This window comes from Anas acuta, chromosome 26 (assembly GCF_963932015.1).
Source record: "Anas acuta chromosome 26, bAnaAcu1.1, whole genome shotgun sequence".
In the NCBI taxonomy this organism is placed as follows: Eukaryota; Metazoa; Chordata; class Aves; order Anseriformes; family Anatidae; genus Anas; species Anas acuta.
Genome location: NC_089004.1, coordinates 541540 through 565141, shown reverse-complemented (window position 1 = coordinate 565141; position 23602 = coordinate 541540). Strand labels below are relative to the sequence as shown.

The window sequence follows — 23602 nt, the reverse complement described above, 5'->3', positions numbered from 1 at the left end:
CTTGATGTCTTTTTCCTTACTTTCCTGGTGTTGTGGCTGTCCAAGGTGCAGCGAGACAAGGGGAGAAGGGAGTTGCCTGCCAGCAACTCCATCCCTTGCCATTCTTTGGGTCATTTGGGGTTATTTTCCTGCAGCAGTGAGGATGAGCCAGGCTCTGGAGCTGAGTCTGGTGAGACCCAAGAATGGGAATTACCTTGAGGTCTATAAGGGCTTTGTATTGACCCTTGCCCCTACAAGAGAGGATGCTGGCTGTGCTCAATGTGAAGGCAGTACAGCATTTATTTATTTATTTTTGTCCCCTGTTCTCATTCCAGGGGCTCAGTGCAGCGCTGGGGATGCTACTTCCAACGTGGGGCTGTGTTTGTGAGTCCTGCATAGACCTGTCTGTCCTGGCCTGTCCCACCAAAGAGCTCCCCCCTCCCAAAGGGACTGGGAGGTCCACCTTCTACATTTGTCTGCCTTGCTGGTGATGGCTTCATCCTGGGGATGGTTTGGTGGCTCTCATTTGGGGCTCAGTGTTGATTTTGTACCTCTGCCATTTCCTGCTGTCTCTGCATTTCCTCCACCCCCACAGGCATGGAGTCCTATGCAGTTCTGAATAATTAACTTTTTTTTTTTTGGGGGGGGGAGAGAGATGAAAGCTAACCTACTACATCCTTATCCCCTTCCTCCTTATCCCCGTCCCTCCCACCCCTACAATGGCTTTAGTGCTGCCCTCCCACCCCAGCGCTGGCTGTGGAGGCTTTGGGCTTGCTGCCTTTTTTTGGCAATGATCTGTTCCGCCGCTTTTTCCCTCGCTTCTCCAGCTTGGTGTTGGGATGAAATGCGTTGTCCTGTGGTGACAGCAGTACTGGCAGGTCCCACTGCGGCTCTTCCAGGTTCAGCCTGATCTCCTCAAGGTGCTCCATGCTTAGGATGGCATTGGAGGCCTCAGGGATGCTGTAGTCAGAGGAGAGCATCTCCTCGGGCAGCCAGAGCGAGCTGATGTCATAGCAAGGGTTGGAGCTGTTGGTGTCACTGGGGTCCTCAGGTATGGGGACACTGCTGGGACTGTCCTGGCTGCACTCCCCTGCCCCCAGGGAACAGTCAAAGAGCCTCATGGCCTCCTCCAGCAGCACCTCCTCAGGCAGCAACATGGGGCTCTCTGGGGCATGTCCCATTGTTTGGGTATGAGGGATGATGGAATTGCCCAGGGCTGCATCACCATCAGTAGGGTTGTCACTGTTCAGGGAGATGCTGCTGTCCTCAGGGTCATTGCTACCCAGGGGGGTGCCCCCACCCATGGATGCCTCCATGGGCACAGCTGTGCTGGAGAGTTTCATCTGCTGGAGCTGACCCTCCAGGTGCTGGAAGCTGGGGAAGGATGGTGGCAGCACTGGGGGGGCAGGGACTGCCACCTTCCCCTGAGGGTCATAGGGCATTAAGAGCTGCAGGGGGGGAACCCAGGCTGGGGATGCCTCGCAGCTCTGGGGACCCCGTGGGGCAGTGCTGGGCAGTGAAGCGGAGCCAACGAGCGTGAAGGTTGCTGGCGAGGGGAGGTTGGTGGTGGTCCACTCTATGTGGAAGACGCGGGGGTCGAAGAAGCAGCCGCATGGAGCCATCTGGAGACCTGCGGGGTCAGGTGGGAGCTGTAGGAGCTTGGGGGGGGAATGCTCCTTGGACATCCCCCTCTCCTCCCTCCCCAGGCTGCCCTGGGCTTGCTGAGCCCATACACTGTCGGAGACATGGGGACACCAAACCTGGAGGGGGGGCCCGGGGCATGCCGGATGCCACCATAGCTGGGGGTGCCTGGAAGGGGTGCTCCAGCCTGGGGTTAGGCAAGCCTGGAAGAGAGAGAGACAAGGAACCACCATCAGTCACCTCCAGAACCAGGGTGGGGGCAAGAGGAGGAGGGCAGGATGCGATGAAGGAAGGGATGCAGAGTTTGCCATCGAGCATCTGTGGGCCGCAGGGCCGGACCCTACCTGCAGGGTAGAAGTTTTGGGTGAGGACGAATGGCTGAAGGGGCCAGGGTGCCTGGGGGCGCTGGTGGCCGCGGGGCGGGTGCCATGGGGCTGGCAGCTCCATGGCTGGTTACAACTCCAGGTCTGGCTGCTTCTGTTTGTGGGTCTCCTAGGAAGGACTGTGAGGGCTTGCCGTGTTCCAACCCCACCCCCCAACTTCCCCAAGGAGAGAAAGGGTTAATCGGGGCTGCGGTGCCCCCACACCTGCAGGCAGTTGTAGGGTGCTGATAGGGCAGAGCCTGGGGCTTGTTGCCCTCATGAAATACAGCCCGGAGCAGCCTGGGAGCCTCTTTTGGGGTCTGCAGCGGGATGCGTGGGGACAGCGTGGGGCTGCTGGGGACAGGAACAGCCTGGTAAGGTCCGGGGCGTGGGGACGGAGCGGGGGAGAGGGCACCCATGGCCCGGCAGAGCTCAACCTGGGGACACCCCCAGCGGGTGCAGGCGCGGCGCGGCCGGGAGATGGAGCGCTCGCACTGCCTGCAGCTGCTGAAATGCTGCTGAAGTCCTCAGCAGCAGCGCCCTGCAGCCGTTGTGTCCTCTCCCTGCATTTGCCATTTGCTGCTGATTTTTGTGCAGCGGGGGCCCGGCTGCGGTGCCGAGAGCTTTGGTCCTCCCCTGCCTGGGTGTGCTGGAGGGGGTTGTTGCCCTGTGCAAACCCACAGGTGCTCAAGGTTGTTGGTAAACAGGCTGTGAAATGGAAACCACTCTCTTTCTTTTGGAAGATATTTCTGAAGATGCTGTTTATTCCCTCTTCGTGTGCTGCCTTTTTTTTTTTTTCCTCACTTTTTTTTTTTTTCAATGTGCTTGTGAACCCGTGTGCCTCAGATGAAGCCCTTACTGAGTAGCAAAAGTGTTGCTGCAGAACAAAGACAAATGAAGGCGTTGTCACAGCCTTTGTGCCAGGGGCTGTGGGCTGCTGAGGGTGAGCCAGGCAGCGCTGGGGACGTCCGAGAGGTGAGACGTCCCACCGCCGGGCTGTGCGTGTCTGGGGCTGTGTATGGAGCCCCATCTAGGGTCCCAGGATGTTGTGGAGCTGGTGGGGATGTTCGCTGCCTGGCACAGAGGGACGTTGGGTTAAGAAGTCTGTTGTTGCCACTTTGCCCAGCCTCCACCCTCCAGTGTGCTGAGAGCCTCCACCAGGCACATGGGTGCACAGGTTTCCCATATAGGCTGGGACAGGGATGTCATTAATTTAATGACTTTTGGTGTGAGCCTTGGCATCACAGTGTGTGAGCATCAGCTGAGCAAGAGCTGCCTTGGAAAGCTGCCCAGGAGCATTGGGCTCTGCCACAGGCCACCTGTCCTTCCACCCTGTCTCTGCCCTTGAACCCACTGCCCCTAAATGTGTCTGCTCCCCATGTGCTCCCAGTTCAAGGCACCTTGTGAGGATTGCCTGGCTTAAATTTTGCAGCTGTGGCTTTTCAAAATTTTTTTGGAGGCCCCATTCTGTTTCCTTCTGTCCAGTGAGGCTGTACCCACCCATGGGGAAGCTAATGGGGTCTGTATGCTCCTTCCCACCTGCTCCGCTGCTCTGTGAGCCCTGAACCTCAGCCCTGCCAGAGCTCCTTGGTGGCAGAGTGATGCCAGGCAGCATGTGAACATTGCTCATCACCACCAGGAAATCCACTCAGCACTGCTTGCTCAGGAAGCTCATTCAAACAGCTATGTTCTTTGAGCATGAAAGAAATACCCACTGTTGTGGTGCATGGCTCTACCTCGCGTGAGCTGCAGGCTTTTTAGGAGGAAAAGGAACAAGCTGCTTCAGCTGAGCTGTCATGGACATGAGCTGTCTGGCTTGTGGCTGCCCCTCATTGACATGCTGCATCCATGGAGTGAGTCCTCATGCCACAGAGTGAGCGCATTTGTGGTTGTTTTCTGTACTTGGCAGCCTTCACATGCTGCGTTTGTTCAAGTGATCCAAACCTAGAGAAAGACCTTGAGGGAGCTAGGGAAGGTCATGTATGTGGTGTCACTCACCCTGCTTTCATTAATCCTCTGCACAAAAAGGATGAAATGTTTTTGATGAAAAACCAGCAGCTCTGCATCCCCCTCCCCCAGCAAAGCCCTTGGAGGCGCCATGCTTCCCCATGGCACTTGACATCCAAGAAATGGCAAGTGCCTGTGCCTGCTCCCAGGAAGGGACAGAACTCTGCACAATATCAGATGCTGGGACACTGGGTCTGTTTGTTATCTACAGGACCCCTAGGGATTGTGTCAGTACAACCCTTCCCCGTACATGAAGGATTTGGCACTACCAAGGATATCCTGGTAGGAACAGAGGCCTCTTGCTCCCACAATGTGAAGAGCATGTGGAGTGGGGTGATTGGGACAACTCCCACTGTGAACTGAAAGCTGAAGATCTCTTCTGGCCTGTATCCTCTTAATTAAACAGATTGCTCTGTCAGTGAGGCACCTCTGGCTGCAAGACTACACAAGTGCAAGGCCATCTGCTGTGCAACTTGTGGCAGGCAATGATGCTCAGGGCAAGAAAGCCACCACACTTCTAAAAACATAAAACTTTATTTCATTTCTTTGCGTAGCTGAGCAACCTGCTCTGCAAACACCCACCATATTAATGCTTTCCCTTGACTTGATGCCATAGGAAACAGCCTCATCAGTCCTATCTGTAGGAATTTGCCTTGTGTTTAGGCAGGAAGGTAAAGTTGGTAGGAACAGGTCCCAGAAGCAGCTCACTGAAGAAAAAAAAAGTAAGGTTAGTACAGCAGAGCTGCTGCTACCCACCTGCATGGCCCTCTGGCTCTACAGCAATGGTTACTACAGCCACATGTATCCAAATCAAGCTTTTACCCTCCTGAATATGTGAACTGTTGCTGCATGCAACTGCCCCTAGCACTGAGCTTTAACCCTGAACCACAGCACAGGAGGGATGCAAGCTCCACGTATTGGCAATGCCCTTGCTGCTGGGGAGTCACTGAGAGTCAATGCCAAAATGGGTTTCTAAGTTTGGTGATCCAAATACCAGCCTCACTGCTGGAAACCACATGCCTAGAATCAACACAAGCCTCTGAAAGCTCCTCCCCACCTCTTGCTGTGCTCGTGCAGAGCCAAAACTCTGTTAGTGCCAAAAAGCATTAAGGTTGGATCCTAAAATGATGTAAGCCAGTGCTATTGTGAGTTATCCTAGCTTAAGACTTCAACTATTTCACACTTTGGAACCCACATTATGTTTTCAGCGCAGAGTAATTTTCTGTATAGTCAAGGAGGCTTAACGTATTTCCTGGATGCTCATTCAACATAGCCATCATTAAAACTTTCCGTAAGACATGTCTGCAGAGAGTATCCCAGCAGGGCATATAATTGCATAATGAGAGAAGCTATGAATCTACAGCTCAAAAGAGGGTATGCTTGGAGGACTCCTGATTTGGGTTAGAATCTCCTTAGCAGCTCCTAAGCAATCTTTAACAAATAAACCTAATCTGATCCAAAATTGTGAGTTCCTATGGCTGTGTCTATTACATGGCCCTGCAAAGAGCACAAGTTTTGCACAGTCTAGTGTGGGCAGGTTCTGCTTGAAAAATGGCATTTTAAAATTCTGATTAAAACTCAATGTAATTTGCATTTAGGCAGCTGTTCCCAATACTAACAAAATGAATGAGGATTAGCAAAAAATAGAGAAGCTTGTAGCCATGCTCTATTTTTGTTAATCTGTTTCCATGACATGGGAAATAGCAGCTGGCTGTGCTGCCTGAGCTCTCATTTTAGCTGGCTGTGAGCTTATTAAGTTACTTCCCAGCCAGTACCTGAGGTCTCATAGATGTGGGGAAAAGCAGTTGCCTGCATTCTGTTGCACAAACTCAGAAATTAGATGCTGAAAAATGGGGGATATGCTCAGTTCTTCTGAATTGGGATTTGGGGCTGCTTTCCTGTTTGGCATCTGTGCAGCCTGGCCGAGCGGGACTGTCTGCACAAAGTACAGAGAGACAGAGCTGAAAGCCTGAGCTGTCCCATCACTGCACATTCCTTTGTTGGTTCCTACGATTGTCCCAGGATGAACAGTGTGTCATGAGAGAGGTCAGCTGTTCTAGATTTGCAGCGGGTACTGAATGCTGCTGAGGCAGATGCAGGGAGTGAAAGCTCTTTATGGCAACTCCAAGCTTGCTTAAAACCTCCAATTAAAGCACCGGTTAACCCTTGCTGGTTTCTTACAGCCTCTTGAGCTTGTGGGAAGGAGTCATCACTGCTCTTTGGCAGATGCATGCAGACACAGGGACTTTGCGGAGCTCTGCTATGTCACAACCTAGCAATTTAAGTGAAATGCAATGCTTTGTTACCTGATCTTAATCCAATCATCCACATTTTGGCTTGCCATCAGCGTCTCCAGATAGTCTCTCCCAATGTAGTAAGGTGGCCGCTCATTGATTTTCTGAGGTAGGTGTTCTAATAATCCAACTGGAATATACCTACAATGAAATATAAATGCTAATGACACTGTGTGCTACTGTTCAAAGGGTGTGGCCTTGCTGTGGAAGAGATTCTCTCAGCTGGGCACAATTACCTGCACAGAAATGAGAGCCATTCCAGCAGGAACTTCCTGGTCTTTTCAACTCCCTGAGTATCTGATCCCCAGTGCTCAAGGCCATAGTTGGTGAAGTCTTTGAGGATATCAAATCTCTCACTGGAGGAAATATCCCAGTGTCTCTGTTCCTTAATTTCAGTAAAAAGCCATGGTTTGATGAGCGCTCCTCTGTAGCAAAATTAAATGTGCATCGTTATTCCTGTGACTGATGCTTCTGAAGACGCCAACCAACTTAAAAGATTTTCCAGCTCTTATTTGCCAGCCAGCGCTACTTTAAAGCTTTCAATTTCAACAGGAAGCTGCTATGAGTTCCCACAGATACACTGACTGTACCAAGTTTCAAAGAGTAATTACACAAAGAGGAAACTTTTCTCATGTTTTGTGTTAGTTTAGATATTTTTTAATTGATTTCTTACTCCTGCATCAACAGGGCCCAGAAGCAAAGGGGAAGAAGTGCAGCCACTTGCCTTGCAATCATAATTCCTGAAACACCCATCTGCATGGCTTGATTAGCATCTTCAAAAGACAAAATATCACCGTTTCCTGTGCAGAAGGGAGAGAGAAGCCAGAGGTCAAAGCGATGCACCAGGGCAAGTCAAAATGAGATAATCCAGACATGGGATAAAATTCAGAACGGACACTGTGTCCAGGAGCCATGCTGTCCAAAGAGGCTCCAGGACTCATGTTTAGAGACTTGCAGGAATGTTTCTGATTAATGTTCCCATTACAAGGAGGAACAGAGCCTTCTCCTTTCTTCTTCTTCATTCCCGACTCCTACCCTCCAGGACTCTCTGTGCCACGGTGCCCACAGGAGAAAGCACCTGCTAAAAAAGTTGTTTTGTGTCCTGCCTGTCCCTTCCACTCCTGCTTTGCTCAGTCCTCACCACTTCTGGCCCCAAGCACATCCGCAAAGCTGAAATGCACAAGACTCACACACTTTGTTCCCTCTGTGGAGTCATGGGCAGTGGTAGGGACACTCCAACCTTTCCCCCTGGCTGAACGTCCTTGGGGGCCTGTGTTTTGTTGTGCGTGTTTTTAAAATAATATGTTTCAAACCAGATATTGCAGCACATCTCAGACCCAATAAACCAGCAACACTTACCAAAAAGAGGCATAGGGCTTGCTATTTTAGCACATTCTGCTATGTAGTCCCAGTCAGCAACCCTTGTGTACCGCTGTTCCCTGGACCGGCCATGAAGCTGGGGAAAGAAGTTATAGAGACCTCACCAAAAGTCACAAAGGAAGTATAGTAGGACGCAAACACTGGAGGAATATGCTTCAACAAAAGCAACACCAAGAGGATGGGGTAAAGGATTCTTCTAGGTGTACAGTCCAGCCAGCTGCTAACAGACTGGGCTGCAGAAGTGGTTAGCAGGGCTGAGAAAGCACTGGAAGCTTTCTGAGTAGCGACTGGGCTATTTGCAAGCCAGAGCAAGAAGTGACAATTTGCAGTGAAAGGGAATATTCACTGTGGGTAGGAACTACTCATACCCATGCAAAAGAGTCCCCAGCCCTGCCACAATGAAGCTTAGTTGAATGAAGTTCCTGTTTCAAAGCACTGCAGCAGCCATCTCCTTTTGTAATAGATACAAGGTTCAAGACAATCAAGGATAATGTCCTAGATATATGAGCATCTGAATTTGTCTTACTAGAAGAAATCACTAAAAGGTAGTACACAGATGATCAAAGGTATTTGGAAGAGCTAGTCAGCTGTGGGGAAGGGGTAAGGTCACCCCCACATTGTGCTCTAGGCTGATATGCAAGCAGAGCTCCCCAGACACCAGCCAACAATCTTTGTCACAGCAAGTAACCCCATACCGTCACCATGGATGCTCCCCACTCCCGGAGCTTGGGGATTATTTTATGAGCCACATTAATCTTTTCTTGTACCCCTGTCCGTATCTTCACGGTCAGTGGGACATCCAGCACCTGCAGAGAGGGCAGAGTGAGGCCAGGCTGGGGCAGGAGGTTGCTTTACCAGCTTTTCTCCTGCTGATAGCAGGTGCTCTGACTCACCAAGTTCATCCCTCGGACAATCTGTTCAAACTTGTTGGTCCGAGTCATCAGAGCACAGCCTCCTCCCTGGAGAAAGAAAGGTGGCACCATGAAGACTTTGCACCAGAGTCTCCTTGCACAAAGAAGCAGCCTTCCGCTTAGGAAACGTAACTAAAACTTGTAACCTCTCCAGATTCAGATGAAGGGGATGCTTCAACAAAGACACCTTTTTCCCTCCTGGCTTCTGCCTGCTGCCAGACAGAAGAGACAGCCAATCCTCCTCTGCTCTTTGAACAGCTTATGGGCCTCCTTACTGGAGTCCATAAGTGAATTGGAAGGTCTGGATCAAACTGGCAGGAGCAGATCAGGTAGCAGGGGATGAGGCAAAAGACAAGTATCTATTGACAGAAACAGGACATGCTGCAGAACATCTTACCTTCTTGTAGACCAGGTCGATGGGACACCCAACATTGATGTCCACAAAGTCCACATCAATTGTCTGGTTGAGGAGCTCTGCACATTTGGTCATTGTGTCTGGAAACGCTCCCTCCAGCTACCAAAGGGGGACAGTTTGTATGAGTTCAAGCAGCAACTTTTCTCCTCAGAACTGAAATATCATCTGTCAGGCTATCAAGATGACAGCAGTTACCTGCACCCCAAAAACATCTTCAGTGTGGTGCCGTTTGAGGAGAGCCCACTCAGAGGACTGGCCCTGAAGCAGGTTTGTGCACACAGCCATCTCTCCACAGGTGATGTCTGCCCCAAAGCGTTTGCATATCCTTCGGAAAGGGAGGTTACCACACTGAAAGAGACAGGTTAATCAGGAGATTTGCTCTGTTCCAAATGTGGTGAAGTCAAATTTTGACTTAGTTACCTACCGTGGTCAATGGAGCCAAGTAGAGCTTGCCTTGGATTTCCAACTGGAAAATAACCAGGGATGGAGGAGCACGTTAACAGAGCTGAACCAGCAGTGGTTAAACCAGAGGAGATTCCAATCAGTGATTTTATCACCTGCCTTGAAAAAACTCAGTGGAAACCCAGAAAATCACTGTTTTTGTTCAGAACCTCAACTGTTCCCTGACAGTTCAGTAAAAGAAACAGAAACTTTAACTGCTCAATTGTTTTCACTGCTCAGCTTGGAGAAAACTCAAAGCAGTTCGAGATATAGCAGGATGCTAGACTGGCTAACGGACACCATGACAGAGGTGAGGGGAAGGAGGCGATACTGGGCCGGAGAGCACCATGAAGTACATGCAGATCTACCAGCCCCAGCTTTCCCTGCAGATCATTTCCACCCTCACTGAGCTCAGCTCCTACTCTCCTTCACGTTCAAGGGGCTGAATCTCCTCTCAGTTCTCATCCTTCCAATAACATTGCCATGGTCCCAACAGCTCACCTGCCCACACCCTTCCCCTCTCATGACAGTAACGTGGGGACAGCAGCTCTGTCCTCTGCCTGCCTCTCACCCAGCTGTCTCTTCTGTCTTCCTAAGGACAATTTCAACCAGTGGACAGGGATATGAGAGAGCTGCCCTTGCTGTCACTGCTCACCTTCTTCTTCTCAGATGGCCGCAGCTTTACAATATCTTCATCTGTCACCAAGCCAGCTGTTTTGATGGGACATTCCCCCTCACCCTCTATGGGGACGGGACTCTGCAAGGCAGCTTGTTTGGGATCTCCTCCCTCCTCTGGTATCACCAGACATTCTGGGGTGTCTCCCAGGCCTTCCTGGGGCATTGTGTAGTTGGACACCTCCAGATCCTCTGCAGAGCACCCCAAGGCTTTGCCTCCCTTCCCACTGTTTTTGTGGGGCTTGGCCAGACTGCGGAGGTACTCATCAGCCTTCTTGAAGCTAAATTTCTTCTTGCGCAGCTGGTGCTGGAGGTCCTTGGAGAGGTTGTTTCTCACCAGTGATTTCCCCTCCCACTGCTTGGTCAGGTCTGTGTTGATGATGTTTTGGTAGCCATCCCCAAGGTGGGCCTTGGCAAAGCGGCAGGTGATGCCATAAATGCACTTGCCAAAGGTTTCAAAGAGCACGCAGCTGTGCCCTAGGTCAGGCGGCTTTGTGGCCATGTATTCACTGATGTCATGAAGGAAGCGACACCGTGGACCGAAGTAGCACTTATCTGCACAACCCTGAAAATAATAAAAGGGGAGATTAAAACCTCTGCCCTCCACCTGCACACATGCTTGCCTGTACCTTCTACCACCACTGATGTGAGCCTGGGTCCACCCCGGGCTGGAGAGGGGACAAAACTGCAGTGAGCATCTGTCAGGCCGTGGATGATGTTGGGGATGCCATGAACTGCTCTCCGGAACGTGCTGGGGCATACTGAGTACTTGAGGAGATGTTTTAGCTTTATGGCCTTGGAAAAGCTGCCTTGTCCTGTTCAGCCTCACCCTGTTACACGTTCTCCCAACAAGTCAACTGAAGCAGTTCTGCCTCAGCGCCTTCCTGCTGGGAGTTTGCTTCAACCTCTGCCTTCAATCCTCCAGAATGCATTCTCCAAGACCCAAAAATAAACGACCCCCCCTGGGCAAAGCTGAGCAGGACCCCACTTCGTACCTGCGTTACTGATGGGCACAGCCTGCTCTTCTCGTAGTGGTTCGGCTTCATGCACGGCCTGCTCTTGTTCTGCCCCCGGGCTCGCTTCCTCTCCGCAGGCACCTTCTCCCCTTCCCCAACACCCTCTTGGCTCTCTGCACCCAGGCCATGCTCGCTCAGCCTCCCTCGTTTCGCAGGGGGTTCACTCTGCTCACTGCCAGCCTCTTCCTCCTCCTCCTCAGCCTCTCCGTCGTCTCTGTGCTGGCCGCTGGCCCTCAGGTAGGCGTGGAACCGCTCCCTGGAGGCAACGAACCTGCAGCCCCGGACAGCCCGTCAGGAGCCCGAACCGTCCCCGGTCCCGCTCCCACACTCCATAAAACAGCACCGGAGGTGGGAAGCCCTGATGACCCCTCGGGCCGCAGCCCGCTCCCAACCCGCCCCACCGAGAGGGCCCCAGGGCCCGGGCCGGGCCCTCACAGGGTCCCGGGGCCGCCGCCCCCAGCCCTGCACCCACCGCGCCTGGACCGGAGCCACCCCTGCCGCCGCCGCCATCTTGTTGCCGCACGCGGCGATGACGTCCGTCACGTGACCGGGAGTCGGTATAAAAGGCCGGGCTGGGGCCGGGCGCCTTCATTGTGGTGGGCTGGGCGGGCTGCTGAGGGGTGGCTCGCTGTGGCTCTGTGCGAGGGGCTAGGTTTGGGCTGGTGGGAGGCTCTGGGCTTGCTGGGGCTTCTGTGCCTGCCTTGTAGGTTGGCGCCGTGCTGGCCCCTTGGGTGTTGAGAGGGTCTCTGCGCTCGCTCTGTCTCTCCCAGCTCTGCTGTGGATTTCTCTGTTCTGTATCCCAGCCCCCGGGTAAGACCTTGCTGCTGTGGCCTGAGGGATGGGGCTGGTGATGGCAACGGAGGAGGAGGTGTCCCTGGTCTCGTCGTGTCTTGGGGCTGGCACAGGGGAGGTGCTGGGTGTGCTGCCTGTGGGTGGCTGTCAGAGGGAAGAGGTGAAAAATACTGCACCAGTTGGGCTGTGCAAATGACAGTGGAATGTGAGACAAGGCCACTTTGTCCCTGGGGATTTGGGTTGTCTTCCAACATGGGCTGGAGCCACCGTAAAACAACACAGGCCTGTGGTGCTGCTCTGTGCTCCTGGTACTTGTGCTGAGGAGGCTGTCCCTAACTCTGTGCGTGGCTGGTGCTCCAGAGACTGTCTGGAGTATGGATTCTGCCCTTGTGTTTGGTCTGGGGGTGGAAGTTGGGGCTTTAAAAATAAACCATTGTGTAAAGCCTCTCTTCAGTGAGGGACTTATACGCATATGATGTCTCCCTCCTGTGTTGCTGTTGTATCTTTCCATGTGTTTGCAGCACTTGTTACAGCCTTTCTTGGTCTGTGTTCCTTGCATGCAAGAAGCATCTGCAATCCTCCAGATGTGTACATGGTACCCCTGGGTTTTGAATAAGAAATACCTTGTAGCGTGGGGCTTGATGCTTCATGGGAGCTCTCCTGCAGGAGGCTTTGCTTCCTTTCCTTTCCAGCTCAGGTTCCCATCCCTTTCTTGCAGCTGTAATGTGTTATCCATGCAGCCTTCTCAATTGATTTGTGCTTAGACCTGGCTGCCAAAAGGGAGAGAAATATCTGTGAAATCTAGATGAAGACAGGAACATCTCCATTTTCTTTTCTTTCCCCTGCACTGGCCCGAGGGCCTTGCTGGACCCTTTTGTCAGAATAAGAAATTGCCTTTTCCTTGCTGTGAGCCCAGGAGAGCTGGCAGGAGCATAGTTTGTTTTCTGCTGGAGCACAGGTACCAACCAGAGGAGGGAGAAGGTACCTTGTGGTTCTGCCTTCAGGGGCTGCTAGAAGCTGGTGACAAACAGCTGTTCTTGTGGTGTTGGGGGATTACTGCAGTGTGTTTATGGGCATGCAAGGGTTGTGTATGCACATAGGACAGGGGTAGAATTGCACATGGGGCTTTAATTTGGGTGTTTTCCTGCTTTCTGTTGCCTTAATGCAGTTGTCTCTAGATGTTCCATCAGAAACGTCTTTTGGGGGGGGATCTGGGAGCCTGGTAGGGTGCTTCTGCTGAGGCTGTTGCTGAGGGTGGGCAGGTTGCAGGACTGAGACAAGCTGCTGTGAGAAGGACTTTTGGCTGATTGGATATTAATTAGTTCTGGAGAGAAATATGAGGAATGTAGAATACTATTTTAAGCTTCAACTTGGCTGAGGGAAGGAAGGAAGGAAATGAGGCCCTGGGGATTAATGAAGTGATTTCACTGATGTTTTCTTGGGGCAGCAAGCCTGAAGTCAGAGTGCTTCTGACTTGCAGTACTCAGCTGAGGTCAGGCTTTCATATCTCATCTCCTCTCAGGGTACTGGTGCAGTGGCTTTATGAGACTAAGCCTCAGGCAAGCTTTCTGTCAGACCCTGGTGGAGGCTGTGAGAGGAGCACAAAGCCCCTGGCATGGCCAGCACTGCCGCAGACTGTGGGGCATCCAGTTGGAGCCAGCCGCACGTGCATTGTGCTGTGTGCCGTGCTGCAACACAATTACTTGTGTGTGGTGCCATGAGGGCTTGGCTGCATGTAGCTGAGCATCTTGAGGTGGAAGAAGTCAGGATCTCTGCTAAATACAGGGATGTGCTTTGCTTGTTGGCTGCTTCAGCTCTTTCACCCCTTGCTGTGTTCTGGTGGTGATGAGGCTGTCAGCAGGCAGGGAAACAAATAACCACTTCTGTGGGCAAGCAAGTGCTTTGGTTGCCAGAGCTGGGCTTAACATCCATCAGCAGCACTAGAGCAGCTTTGGAGCAAACCAATACCCAATAGCATAAAGGAAAAGGCCAAGTCAGGAAAAAAGGAAAGGTTGATTACAGGGAAGTGTGATATGTATACAAGAGTAGCCAAGTCAGAAAAAGTTCAGCTACTTCAACATCCAAGTCAAACAAGATGCCTGTATTAACAAAAATACACCTTCCATGGGCTCCCACACAAAAATCGGATGTGTCAAGCCCTTGGTTCTGGCTACTACACCCAGGCATTAGCTGAAAAACGAGGTTCTGCAGCAGCCCTGAGATGTTACCTCTACAGCTGCAGTGGGTGAGAGTGGGGATAGAAATTTGGCCTGGTGACATTTGTTTGGATGCCTTTCATAGTATTGCAGTAATGTTCTGACAACCTGTTCTGGTTAATTGTGTACATGGGCAAATGTCACGGAAGACAGGTGTGAGATTTTTTTGGGTTATGTATGAGCAGAGCAGCCAGAGCTGGAAGCAATCCACTGGGTCCTATCCATCTTTTGGTCAAAGCAAAATCCATTCCTCATGTCTATTGCTTCCTCTCTTATTCAGTCTTGTTTTTAAAGCCCCATGCAACAGAGCTTCTAGCCTTTTGCAAAGGGGACTATTCCTGATGCTCATAAATCTACTATCAGGAAGCTGTTTCCAAGATTAAAGCTTAAATGTTTCCCGGCTCTGGTTTCATCCCCAGCTCCCAGTTTGCTCTTTGCTGTAATCACCAGATCTTGGTCTCCTCCCAGTACCTGGCAGTTTCTGAGGATGCACCTGGGGGGGTCTCTGTACCCCATGGCACAGTGCCTCAAGAAGACCTGTGTGGGATGCTATGGAATAGGGTGTGCTCCTCAAAGGGTTGTAAATGGTGTGGCCAAGCTTCAGGCAGGCAGTTGTGTGATGGTGTTGAGAAAAATATCTCTTCCTGTAGTTCTCTTGGCTTTTTTACGAGCTGCTTGGAGCGCTGACTTAGCGTTTGGCCCATGGATAGGATAGTTAAAGGTCATTATCTGGGCAAGGCCTGTGTGGTTTTGGGACAGGCTGTCAATCCCCTGGAAGGGGATTGGAGTTCAAGGTCCATTGGGGATGTATTGTCTGTGATAAGGGCAAGAGGAGTGGTAGTTCCTGGGAGGAACTACGATAATGTGCCATGGTGGGCAGTCTTGGGTTGGCACCATCAAGCCTGGTGCATGGGCAGGGACTTCCAAGGGAAATGTGCAAGTGACTGGGGCTGACTTGGGTGTGGTGGGAGCCCGAGTCCCCTGGAGATGGCAATCAGCCCTTCATTAGTAAAGTTTGGAGAAGGCCCCAGATCTTTTCATCAGGCCCTTAAAGTAGCAAGGGGCTGAGGCAGCAGCCACAGGAGAGGCTGAGCACTTGGCAGAGGCTGCTCTGCATGATGGAGGAGATGGGGTATGGTGGGCATGGCAGCGGGGAAGGACCCAGCACTCTCTCCTTCTGGGAGCCTGGGGATTTGAGCAGCCTTCAGTCACCTTTCTGGTGGCCCTTTAGACCCCCAGCCTCACCATGCTCAACCCTACTCTTCCGAGGGCCATTTTGGGGCAGCTCCATAGGCTGGTGAGGTTGAGGCTCCTGTCCTCTGACCTGTCCCCTGTGGTTGCCTTGGCTAACCCCAAAGGGCTCAGTGCTCTCTTGTGGTTTCAAGGTGGGGTGAGGGTCTGGGCAGGCAAGGTGTGTGCCTTTATCTGGCCTCTGCAAATGCCCTCTGCCACCAGATTAAATCTTTTTGTACTTTGCTTTTTCATGTAAAAATAAAAATTAACACTGATATTTCCTTCTGACATTTAACTCAGTCAATAAGTGACAAATCGAATAAACATTCCTGTTTCACTGGGACAAAAGCTCCAAGATCCTGCTGCGACTAAAATGTTTCATCGTTTCCGAAGTCAAATGTTTCAGTTAGAGAGGAAAAAAAAAAGAACTAAAAATGATGCATTTCAATGTTTTTCTAATTATTTCCCCCATTTTGGCTGAAGCTATTAGACAAATTTGGCCCCACTTTGCAAATAGTTTTGGAAGCTTCCAAAACTTCTATTTTGGTGACTTTTCCCATCATTGATGAATAATAGCTTGATCTCTGCCCTGCTCACCAGCTGAGATCTCATTCACTCCCCTGTTCTCATCCTTCCAGGTTTGCTACTTGGTCCTGCCCAGGTGGCTGGGGCCATGTCTATGCTGCATGGCCTTGCTGCTACTCACACCAGGACACCGCAAGGGGTGTCCCTGCCTTTTCCCATGCTGGGTGTAAGCTGAAAGGCATACGCATGTGTATTGGGTGTTCCTGCATGCACAGGCTGTGAGACTTGTGTTCTTCTGTGTCCTTCTCAGGTTTGGATGAAGCCTTGGTGCTACACAGTGGTGGTGCAGGATCATCTCTAGAAGGCCCAGCAGTCCCACCGATGGCAAACCCAAGTTAATGCTCCCTTCTGGTCCCTCGTGGTCCCCAGCATGCGGTGTTTGCTGGATCCCAGGTGAGTGATGAAGCAGCTGGGTTTGGAGGAGGAAAATGAGCATCTTGCCCCCACAAAATGAGCTGGAGAATCTGCAGATGGGCTGGGGTCTTCTTTGTTGACTTTGTTCCCATGCCTGTTCTCTCTGCATGAGTCAGGCGAACATTATGTGTTGATTTTTTAGGGTCACAGATGGTTTTGTTTAGTTTATTAATCACACTTAGCGTGGCCTGTGACTGCAGCAGGGTTGCTCCCAGTGGTGGGTACTGAGGAGAGAGAACTGCTGGCTTAAGCATGCCCTTCTGCTTGTCAGTGTGGACATTCCTGAGCTTTGACCGTGGTTTTCTTCTTGCAGTGGCCCTGGGAACTGCCCTGCCTGGGGACAGATGTTACCCTGGGGACAGTAGTGAGGCAGCAGAACCCCATCCCTCTGCTTGTGCATTGCCAGCTCAGGAAGGGCTGAGAATCTCAGTGCTGGTTTTATCCAAAGCCCTTCTAGCCTCTGGCTCTTTGAGTCTGTACTTTTTCCTCCTCTTCCGAAATACATGATAAGACTCATCTGTTTTAGGGGATCTGTTTCATTTTTGTGCCCCTCCAGACTGCCCAGTAGTGCCTCAGAGTGATCTGTGCCCATGTGGTGACTGTAGCCTTCCTGCACCTTCAGCTTGGCCACAGAGCACTTGCTTGGCTGGCATTGGTGTGACTTACAGGCTAGCTTGGCCCTTCTGCAAAAAAAGAGGAGTCATTCTCTCAAGTGAGCGGGGAAAGGCACATGAGATGGAAGTATTATCTGCAGAAAGTTTGTTTTTTTTTTTGAGATGGAAGGATGTTGCTCTTCCCTCCCATAGCAAAAGGCTTTGGTTTAGCAGTTGTAATGAATATCGTGAGCTTTAGGATGCTTACACAGGACAAACCACCCCTCTTGGCTCTCTGTTGTGCTTGAGCAGCTGCTGGCAGATCTGCTCGTGCAGTTGGAGGGTGAAGGACTTAGTGGTGCTGAGAGCAGCTGCTAGCTTCTTCCACATTGACCTTAGCAAGCAAATGGACTTTGGCTGGGGTCTTGGAGCCTGAACATGAGCTGAGCTCCCAGAACTCGCTGTACTGCTAGGGAGTGAGGAGGCTGCAGTGTGTGCTATGAGAGCCCTGATGCTCTCCTTCCTGGACTAGAAGGCTCTGCAGCCTTCCAATATCCAATGGCTTCCCTGCCACCCCCTGTCCTCCCCAGCAGGGACAAGCTCTGCAGGCTGGCTCAGCTCTGCCCTGCCTGCACTACTGGCTCAGAGCATGCGCTCCCCAAATTGAAAAAGTCAAAGCCCTTGGCTGATTACAGCAGCTTTTGGCCAAGGGCAGATATGTACCGAGTACCAAATTCCTCTGAGTCCCTGGAGGTGGGTGGCTTGGTTTAGGACCCACATTTTCCCCCCTCTCCGGGAGGTCTCCTGCCCTTCAGTGAGCTCAGTGCGAGCACTGTGGCAGTATGCTGCAGTGTTTATGGGGATGGGGGCAGGTGTGGGGTGATGTGGGGCCCTGCAGGGAGGAGCAGGGGTATGGAAGGTGTGTACACACTTAAGGGGCTATTACAGGTCAGTGCACAAGGGCTTCTCCCATTCCCAGCACAGCTTCTGCTCAGCAGAGCAACAGAGGGACAGGTTCAATGTCAAAAGGAGCAAGCAGCTTATGAAAGCACTAAGAATATAATCTTGCTTTAAGTAAATCCTTGAAAGCTACCCCAAAGTGAGTCAGGAGCAGGCAGACAGAGCCTGTTCATGCAGTTTTTGACCTACGAGGCAGATTGCTAACACAGGCACTCGAACAATGCACGCCTGTCCAGCTGTAAAACAGCTATGCCACAGAGTCATTCAGTTTTAAGAATAGGTGAAGGTTTTCCCAAAGCTTTAATTCAAGGAATAGCATTCCCTTTCCTGGGTGAAGGTAGGGTCGTGGTCCCTGAAGTGCTGTTGCAGAGCTCACTCCCCTGTGGTTGCCCCTGCCCCAGGAGGCTCTGGCTGTCTGCCTGCAGCTGCTGCATCCTACAAAATACTGATACCCCTCTGCTTCAGTGGCAGAACCTCTGAAGTGCCCTTGGAATCCAGAGGCACTGGATTCTGGTGCTGGAAACACCTTTCCTGTGTGGGGTTGGGGTGCAGTGGGCTGTGTGCTTGCCATGAAAAGGGGTTATGAGCATGCTAGAGGAGTGGGTGCTGCAGGGCAGGGTGCAGCAATGCTGGGCTGCGAGGGGCAATCCTGCTCTGGTACCAGCTAGCCCCACTGTGTGCCCCAGTTTTGGGGATGGGCTGCTGAAGGCACGTTTATCTCACCCTGCAGGCTTTGCTGCAGCTCCATTGCTGTGAAGGATAGGATGACAGCAGATTAAGATGCCACATGGCCAGATAAGCATTCCATTGCTAAGTGGAATGGTGTTTAGCAGGAGTAGTGGCACCTGCCACAAGTCAAGCAGTGAGACAGACACTTGGCAAAGTCTCTGTCCTCAGGGGCTTGCTCCCAGATGACCTGATGTGGGAGAGCTAAAGCAAAAGGCGATTTTCCTGACTGCAGTCTGGGGGAGGAGTGCTTTGCATGCCTTCCCTTCTCCTCCAGTCTGGTTAACCATCACGTCCCTTAAATGCATTTTCCCATGAGCTGCCTCCGTGGCCTCATGTTGCTTTTCTCTCCTTTGCATTGGTGCAGCTGTTGGTGTGATTGTAGAGAACTGGTCTGAGGCACTGTTCTGGCTGCTCCTATTTGTGTTTCTCCTTTCCTGGGGCAGGAGCATTTACTTAGCAGGTGTTTCTGGAGCAGGCTGTGTTCTGTGGTCTGAGCTAAGCTGCCTGCAGCCTACAGAACTGAAACAGAGTACAAGTGCTAAATAACCCTGGCTCATTCTGTTGCATCTCCTTCCTCTGCTGTATTATAAAAGCCCTAATTCCTCCTGCTAGGTAATCTCCAAACTGTTGAGGTTGATACATGTGTAGAAGAGCTTAGACAGTTGTTTGCAGCTCAAATACTATGTGGGAGTTGAGAGGCTTGGGTTTTATTCAGAGCTCTGTTGCTTTCTTCCACAGTTTTGCAGCCTTAACCACATGCAAAGAATAAAATGCCTGAGCAGGAGCCTGGACTGTTGATATCCTCCTGGGTGGTATATTCTTTCCCAGTCTCAAAGAAGGTGGGACAACTTTGAAAATGACATGAACCGGGAAACCCCCTGCTTTCCCTGAGGGGGAATACTTCACTTCCATGGACTTAAAATTTTAGACTCGGTTCTTGTGATTTCCTTTGACCTATGCCAGCTCTGTGCCATTGTGAGTCCAAGGATTTTTCAGCCAGCAAACTGCCTCAAATTCATTGCTGCTGTAGAGCTTAGGTTGCTTCTGACAATGTTTTACTCTATGGCCCTGCAGCTCCTGCCACAGCAAGGCCCCACTCTTGTTTTGAGTGTCAGGACACTGATGCGATGTAACCAGAAGCCCCCAGATTTGCCCTCCCCACCCTGCAGCCTCTTGCTGCGGAGCAGTGGAGGCTTGGGCTGGTTGCACGCTGTGCAGCCGCAGTGGTTACAGCTGAATTCTTCTGCGTGGTGTGCTGTACGGTGTCTGCTGCACAGTGATGAGTAATAGTTGCCAGTCCCTATCCATCAAGCATAATTAGTTCTATTTTCTAACGAGCCTTCAGACTGCTCAAGTGGGAGCTGAGAGGAAGACTGAGCACCTTGTCAATGGGCACTTCTTCCAGGAAGGAGGAGAACCATGAGCCTTTTCCACAATGCCTGCTTGCAGAACTGGGACTGTCTCCAGGGCGGGTGGCAGCATCCCAGGGCCTGGAGCAGCAAGCATCAGGAGCCCAAACGCCTGCTCAAAAAGGAGAAAAGCCCCAGGTGGGTGGTGAAAACTGTAGGGGCCAGGATGAAATTAGGTAATCGCTGATGCTTTGTGCTCTTCTGTGCCAGTGTGTTTGGTGCTGTGGTCCTGCCCAGTGACCTAGGTTCCTGCCTATGCCTCTCATAAACAGTGGCATCATGGGCAGATCTTATCGTGTTTTTCCTTGAAGTGGCTGTGGTTTATTTTTCCTGAGAAAGGATTTGTTTTTTAGAAGATATCAATTAAAATCTGAAGCTGTTCCAGAGAGGGTGTTGGTTGGATGAGTGTATTTTAATAGTTTTTGTTGGTTTTGACATTGTTGACACATCCATTAGGCAATGTACCAAGGAAAATGGGGAGGGGTTAGACTAAAGCAACTTTGTCTTTTGAAATGTCCATTAATCTCCATTTATATAAGGACACTTTTTTCCAGAGGTTGCAATTAAGGCATGTTCCCGTTGACCTGGTAAGTTGCCCCTCTCCCCCTGCCCCCCCCCCCCCCCCCCCCCCGGTCTCTGATTTAGTGCTTTGACAAAATGTTCTGAATTTGGCTTTTCCTGTGATTTGGAGTTTGGTGAGCTGTGTGTGCTTTATTTTATTTTATTTTATTTTTTTTAGGAGAGCTGCATCTTGCAGGGTGAGAATTGTCCCTTCACTGCTGGACACATAGTGGCTCAGTTCTGTAAGGGGCCCTGCACATACTCAATGTGTGCTGCTGATCCTTTGTCTTTTGGCTCTTGTTCCTCACCTTCTTGGCCAGGGCTTGTACCCTGTTGCACATACTGTGGTAGCATGGAGCAGCTCCATGTAGGCTCTGCAGAATTTACTCTTCTTCCCATAAAGTTCCTGCTGCCAAAGAAAAACTGGCAGAAAAAACTCACTTCAGCTTCTATCTTGCCTGGGAATCAGCACTGTTGCTGCTCAGGTTGGAGCACCCATCTTTGACCTGTGTGCCCAAACTCAATAAATCAGTGCCCTCACATGGAGTAAAAACCAATGAGTCCTGATCCTCCAGGTGTTGCTTTTTCTCAGGACAAGTTTTGAGTGAGGGTGACTTTACTGTCTTACTTTGCTGTCTTGAGGCTCTGGCTGGCAAGCATAATTAACATGGACTGGGGTTTGTAATTTCTGGCACAGAAACAGCATTAATGGATTTGTTCAGTTCCCTTTTATCAGCCTTCCCAGCCTGCCTTTTATCTCAACACTATGGGGGAGGGCTGAGATGGGATTAAAAGAATGTGAAGGCCTGATAAATGAAGATCAAAACCTAAGAGCTGGAGCAGATCAATGCAATTCTTTACGATGGACCTGCAGAGAGCTTGTAGGGCTGACTGAGTGGACTGCAGCCCTGGGGAATGAGGCTGCTGTGGGATGGTGCAGGAGCTCAGGGACCCCAGAGGAATACATCGTGAAACCTGTTGGGTTGGGTGAAAGTGGAGACCATGTCAAGGCCTCTGGCCTTTTGCTTCCTGCAAATCAATCTTATGCTTCTGTTTTCCTGACTCAACAGATTGCAGTAGCGCTGATTAGCATCTTGTCTGGATGAAACTTTCCCAGGCTTTGCAGCACTTTAAGAGTTGCTGGTGCATCCTGAATCTAAAGAAGCCACTTATGTTATCTGTGTTCTTCTGCTCCCAGAGGTGGACCCTGGTATGTGGAATATCAACCTCTGCCCCTGGAGGAGCTGTGGATGGAGCTGGGATCTGGAGGAAGGAGAAGGCAATGGACCACATGGCTATTTGGTGTGGGGAGAAGGATGCAGCAGAGCTTGGAAACTCCTCCAAACCACCTATCACACCTGAGAATGTCAAGGGAGTAGAAAACAGGTCTTATGGGAGGAGGTTTCTCTGCACTTGGAGCAACATCATGAGGGTGACCATCATCCTGCATGCTGGGCAAGCTGGTGTCTCTGTATGGACCCTTATCCTCATGGACTTAAGGGTAATGTGTGCTCACAATGGGATTTGCAGGCAGCTTTGTTGCCTTCCTGCCTCAGAGGCAATGACCAAAGCTCCAAGATCAGCGTGGGGACACTCATCAGTACGTGTTGTGGCTTCGTGAATTTTGCTTCTGTGGCCTGGTTCCAGCAAGGCCACTGACACTGGAGCTGGCTTGTCCAAAAACCCAGCCAGGAGCCAAGACCCTACTTCTCAAACTGGCTCCTGCATCAGAGGTTATGTTTCTGTCTTCCTGCACACCAGCTCTTTCACCTCTGCTTGGAAGCTCTGAAAAGCTTCCCGGGAGGTTCTTGGGGCCCCTCTTTTGTTGCCAGCCCTGCCCTCACTTGTTCCTTTTTCTGCACCCTTTTTCAGGCTTCTGTTTCCCATGCACCTCTGCAAAAACCAGAGAAGAGCTTTCTCTTCACCTGACACTGGCTGCTCATCTTTGCTCGGACTCTTTCCCCCACTGTTGCCTTTTCCTTCCCCAAATTCCCTCCTTTAATTTGCTTTTGCTTATTTTGAATACAAAGCTCTTCCATCACAGTGTTTATAGTTGGCAAAGCCTTGGACCTATTGCTTAATTCTCCTTCCTACATCCCTACTTAACTGCCAGGGCTCCCTGTGCTCTTTCCCTGCTTCCAGAGCACCCAGGATGGATCCCAATGCCTGTCCCCAGCTGTCTGCTGTGTGGTTCCCATATCCTGGCAGCCCAGTTCCCAAGCACTGCCCTGTCACGCTCACCAACTCCTCCTCTTTCTCATCTCTGGAAACCTGCTTTTTTTTTTTTTTTTTTTTTCCTGGAGCTGGCAGCAGATGTCTTTGCCTATCTTTTTATTAGCTGTCCTTTCTTCTCTTTTAGCCTCAGAGCAGCCTTGAGCATCTGTCTTCCCCAGTGCCCAGCAAGGGGTGGTGAAGGGTGCAGGTATCCCCTGCTCAGTGCACTGCCACACTCTGGCACTGCTGCTCTCTGGCACCAGCCTCATCATCCTGACACCAAGTAAATGTCAACAGCTTGCCTCGTGTCTGCTTCTCCATATCAGATTTGCTCATGGCTTCCCCTTGTCTCTCCCCAGAATAGGCTGTGCTGCTCTAAAGCATGGCTGCCCAGTTCCCATCTTTGCAAAGACGTGGTGAGGAATGAGTGCTGGCTGCATCCCAGCTCTCTTTCCCTCTGATTGCTCCTGGTCCAGGGGAGGCATTTGGTGAACTGAGTCACGGAGCCACAGCCTGTGTCCAGGAAAGTGGAGCGATGCTGCTGTGTCAGGGATTTGCGTGACAGTGGGGACTGAGGCCAGCGAAGTGTGAGCATGCACTGAGCAGTTGACAAGTGGGATGTGGGCAGCAGATCCCTGAGACATGAGGTCGGGCTTGTCCCAGGCCCATCAGAACAGGAACCGGCCAGGCCAGCCCAAAATAGACTCCTTGTCAGAGTTTCCACCAGGCCTCAGGGGCTCCTTATCTCCTCACTGCTGCTCCTGCGCAGGATGAG

General features: G+C 51.2%; 2 protein-coding genes and 2 long non-coding RNA genes across 5 annotated transcripts; 2 read left to right on the top strand and 2 right to left on the bottom strand.

Moving 5' to 3' along the window:
* Positions 1-28: 28 nt before the first annotated feature.
* Positions 29-4371, bottom strand: PRR22 (proline rich 22). Its single transcript, XM_068662014.1, has 2 exons — positions 1740-4371; positions 29-1609 (listed from the first exon to the last, which is right to left on the bottom strand). The coding sequence occupies exons 1-2, from the start codon at positions 2065-2067 to the stop codon at positions 705-707; spliced, it is 1233 nt and encodes a 410-aa protein (XP_068518115.1). The 5' UTR covers positions 2068-4371; the 3' UTR covers positions 29-704.
* LOC137845118 (uncharacterized) lies at positions 2235-7084 on the top strand. Its single transcript, XR_011090103.1, has 2 exons — positions 2235-2356; positions 6971-7084. It is a non-coding gene; the product is annotated as an uncharacterized lncRNA (long non-coding RNA).
* DUS3L (dihydrouridine synthase 3 like) lies at positions 4505-11728 on the bottom strand. 2 transcript variants are annotated; one of them, XM_068662011.1, is made up of 13 exons: positions 11594-11728; positions 11101-11392; positions 10086-10670; positions 9414-9455; positions 9185-9337; positions 8972-9088; positions 8557-8622; positions 8359-8469; positions 7643-7739; positions 7008-7083; positions 6520-6708; positions 6296-6424; positions 4505-4696 (listed from the first exon to the last, which is right to left on the bottom strand). In XM_068662011.1, the coding sequence occupies exons 1-13, from the start codon at positions 11629-11631 to the stop codon at positions 4624-4626; spliced, it is 1968 nt and encodes a 655-aa protein (XP_068518112.1). In that variant the 5' UTR covers positions 11632-11728; the 3' UTR covers positions 4505-4623. The 2 variants fall into 2 exon arrangements, 1 of the variants encoding a protein (XP_068518112.1); XR_011090101.1 differs by having other exon boundaries at positions 4676-4696; positions 6296-6443.
* On the top strand, positions 11726-23135 carry LOC137845117 (uncharacterized). Its single transcript, XR_011090102.1, has 3 exons — positions 11726-11931; positions 16198-16340; positions 21812-23135. It is a non-coding gene; the product is annotated as an uncharacterized lncRNA (long non-coding RNA).
* The last annotated feature ends 467 nt before the right edge of the window (positions 23136-23602 follow it).

Coding starts and splice junctions, on each gene's coding strand:
- DUS3L (XM_068662011.1), bottom strand. CDS start 11,631: ATGGCGGCGGCGGCAGGGGTGGCTCCGGTCCAGGCGCG. Junction 11,393..11,593: donor GTGGCTCCGGTCCAGGCGCG/GTGGGTGCAGGG, acceptor CCGGGGCTGCAG/GTTCGTTGCCTCCAGGGAGC. Junction 9,456..10,085: donor GGCCATCTGAGAAGAAGAAG/GTGAGCAGTGAC, acceptor GTTATTTTCCAG/TTGGAAATCCAAGGCAAGCT.
- PRR22 (XM_068662014.1), bottom strand. CDS start 2,067: ATGGAGCTGCCAGCCCCATGGCACCCGCCCCGCGGCCACCAGCGCCCC. Junction 1,610..1,739: donor GCCCCGGGCCCCCCCTCCAG/GTTTGGTGTCCC, acceptor CTGACCCCGCAG/GTCTCCAGATGGCTCCATGC.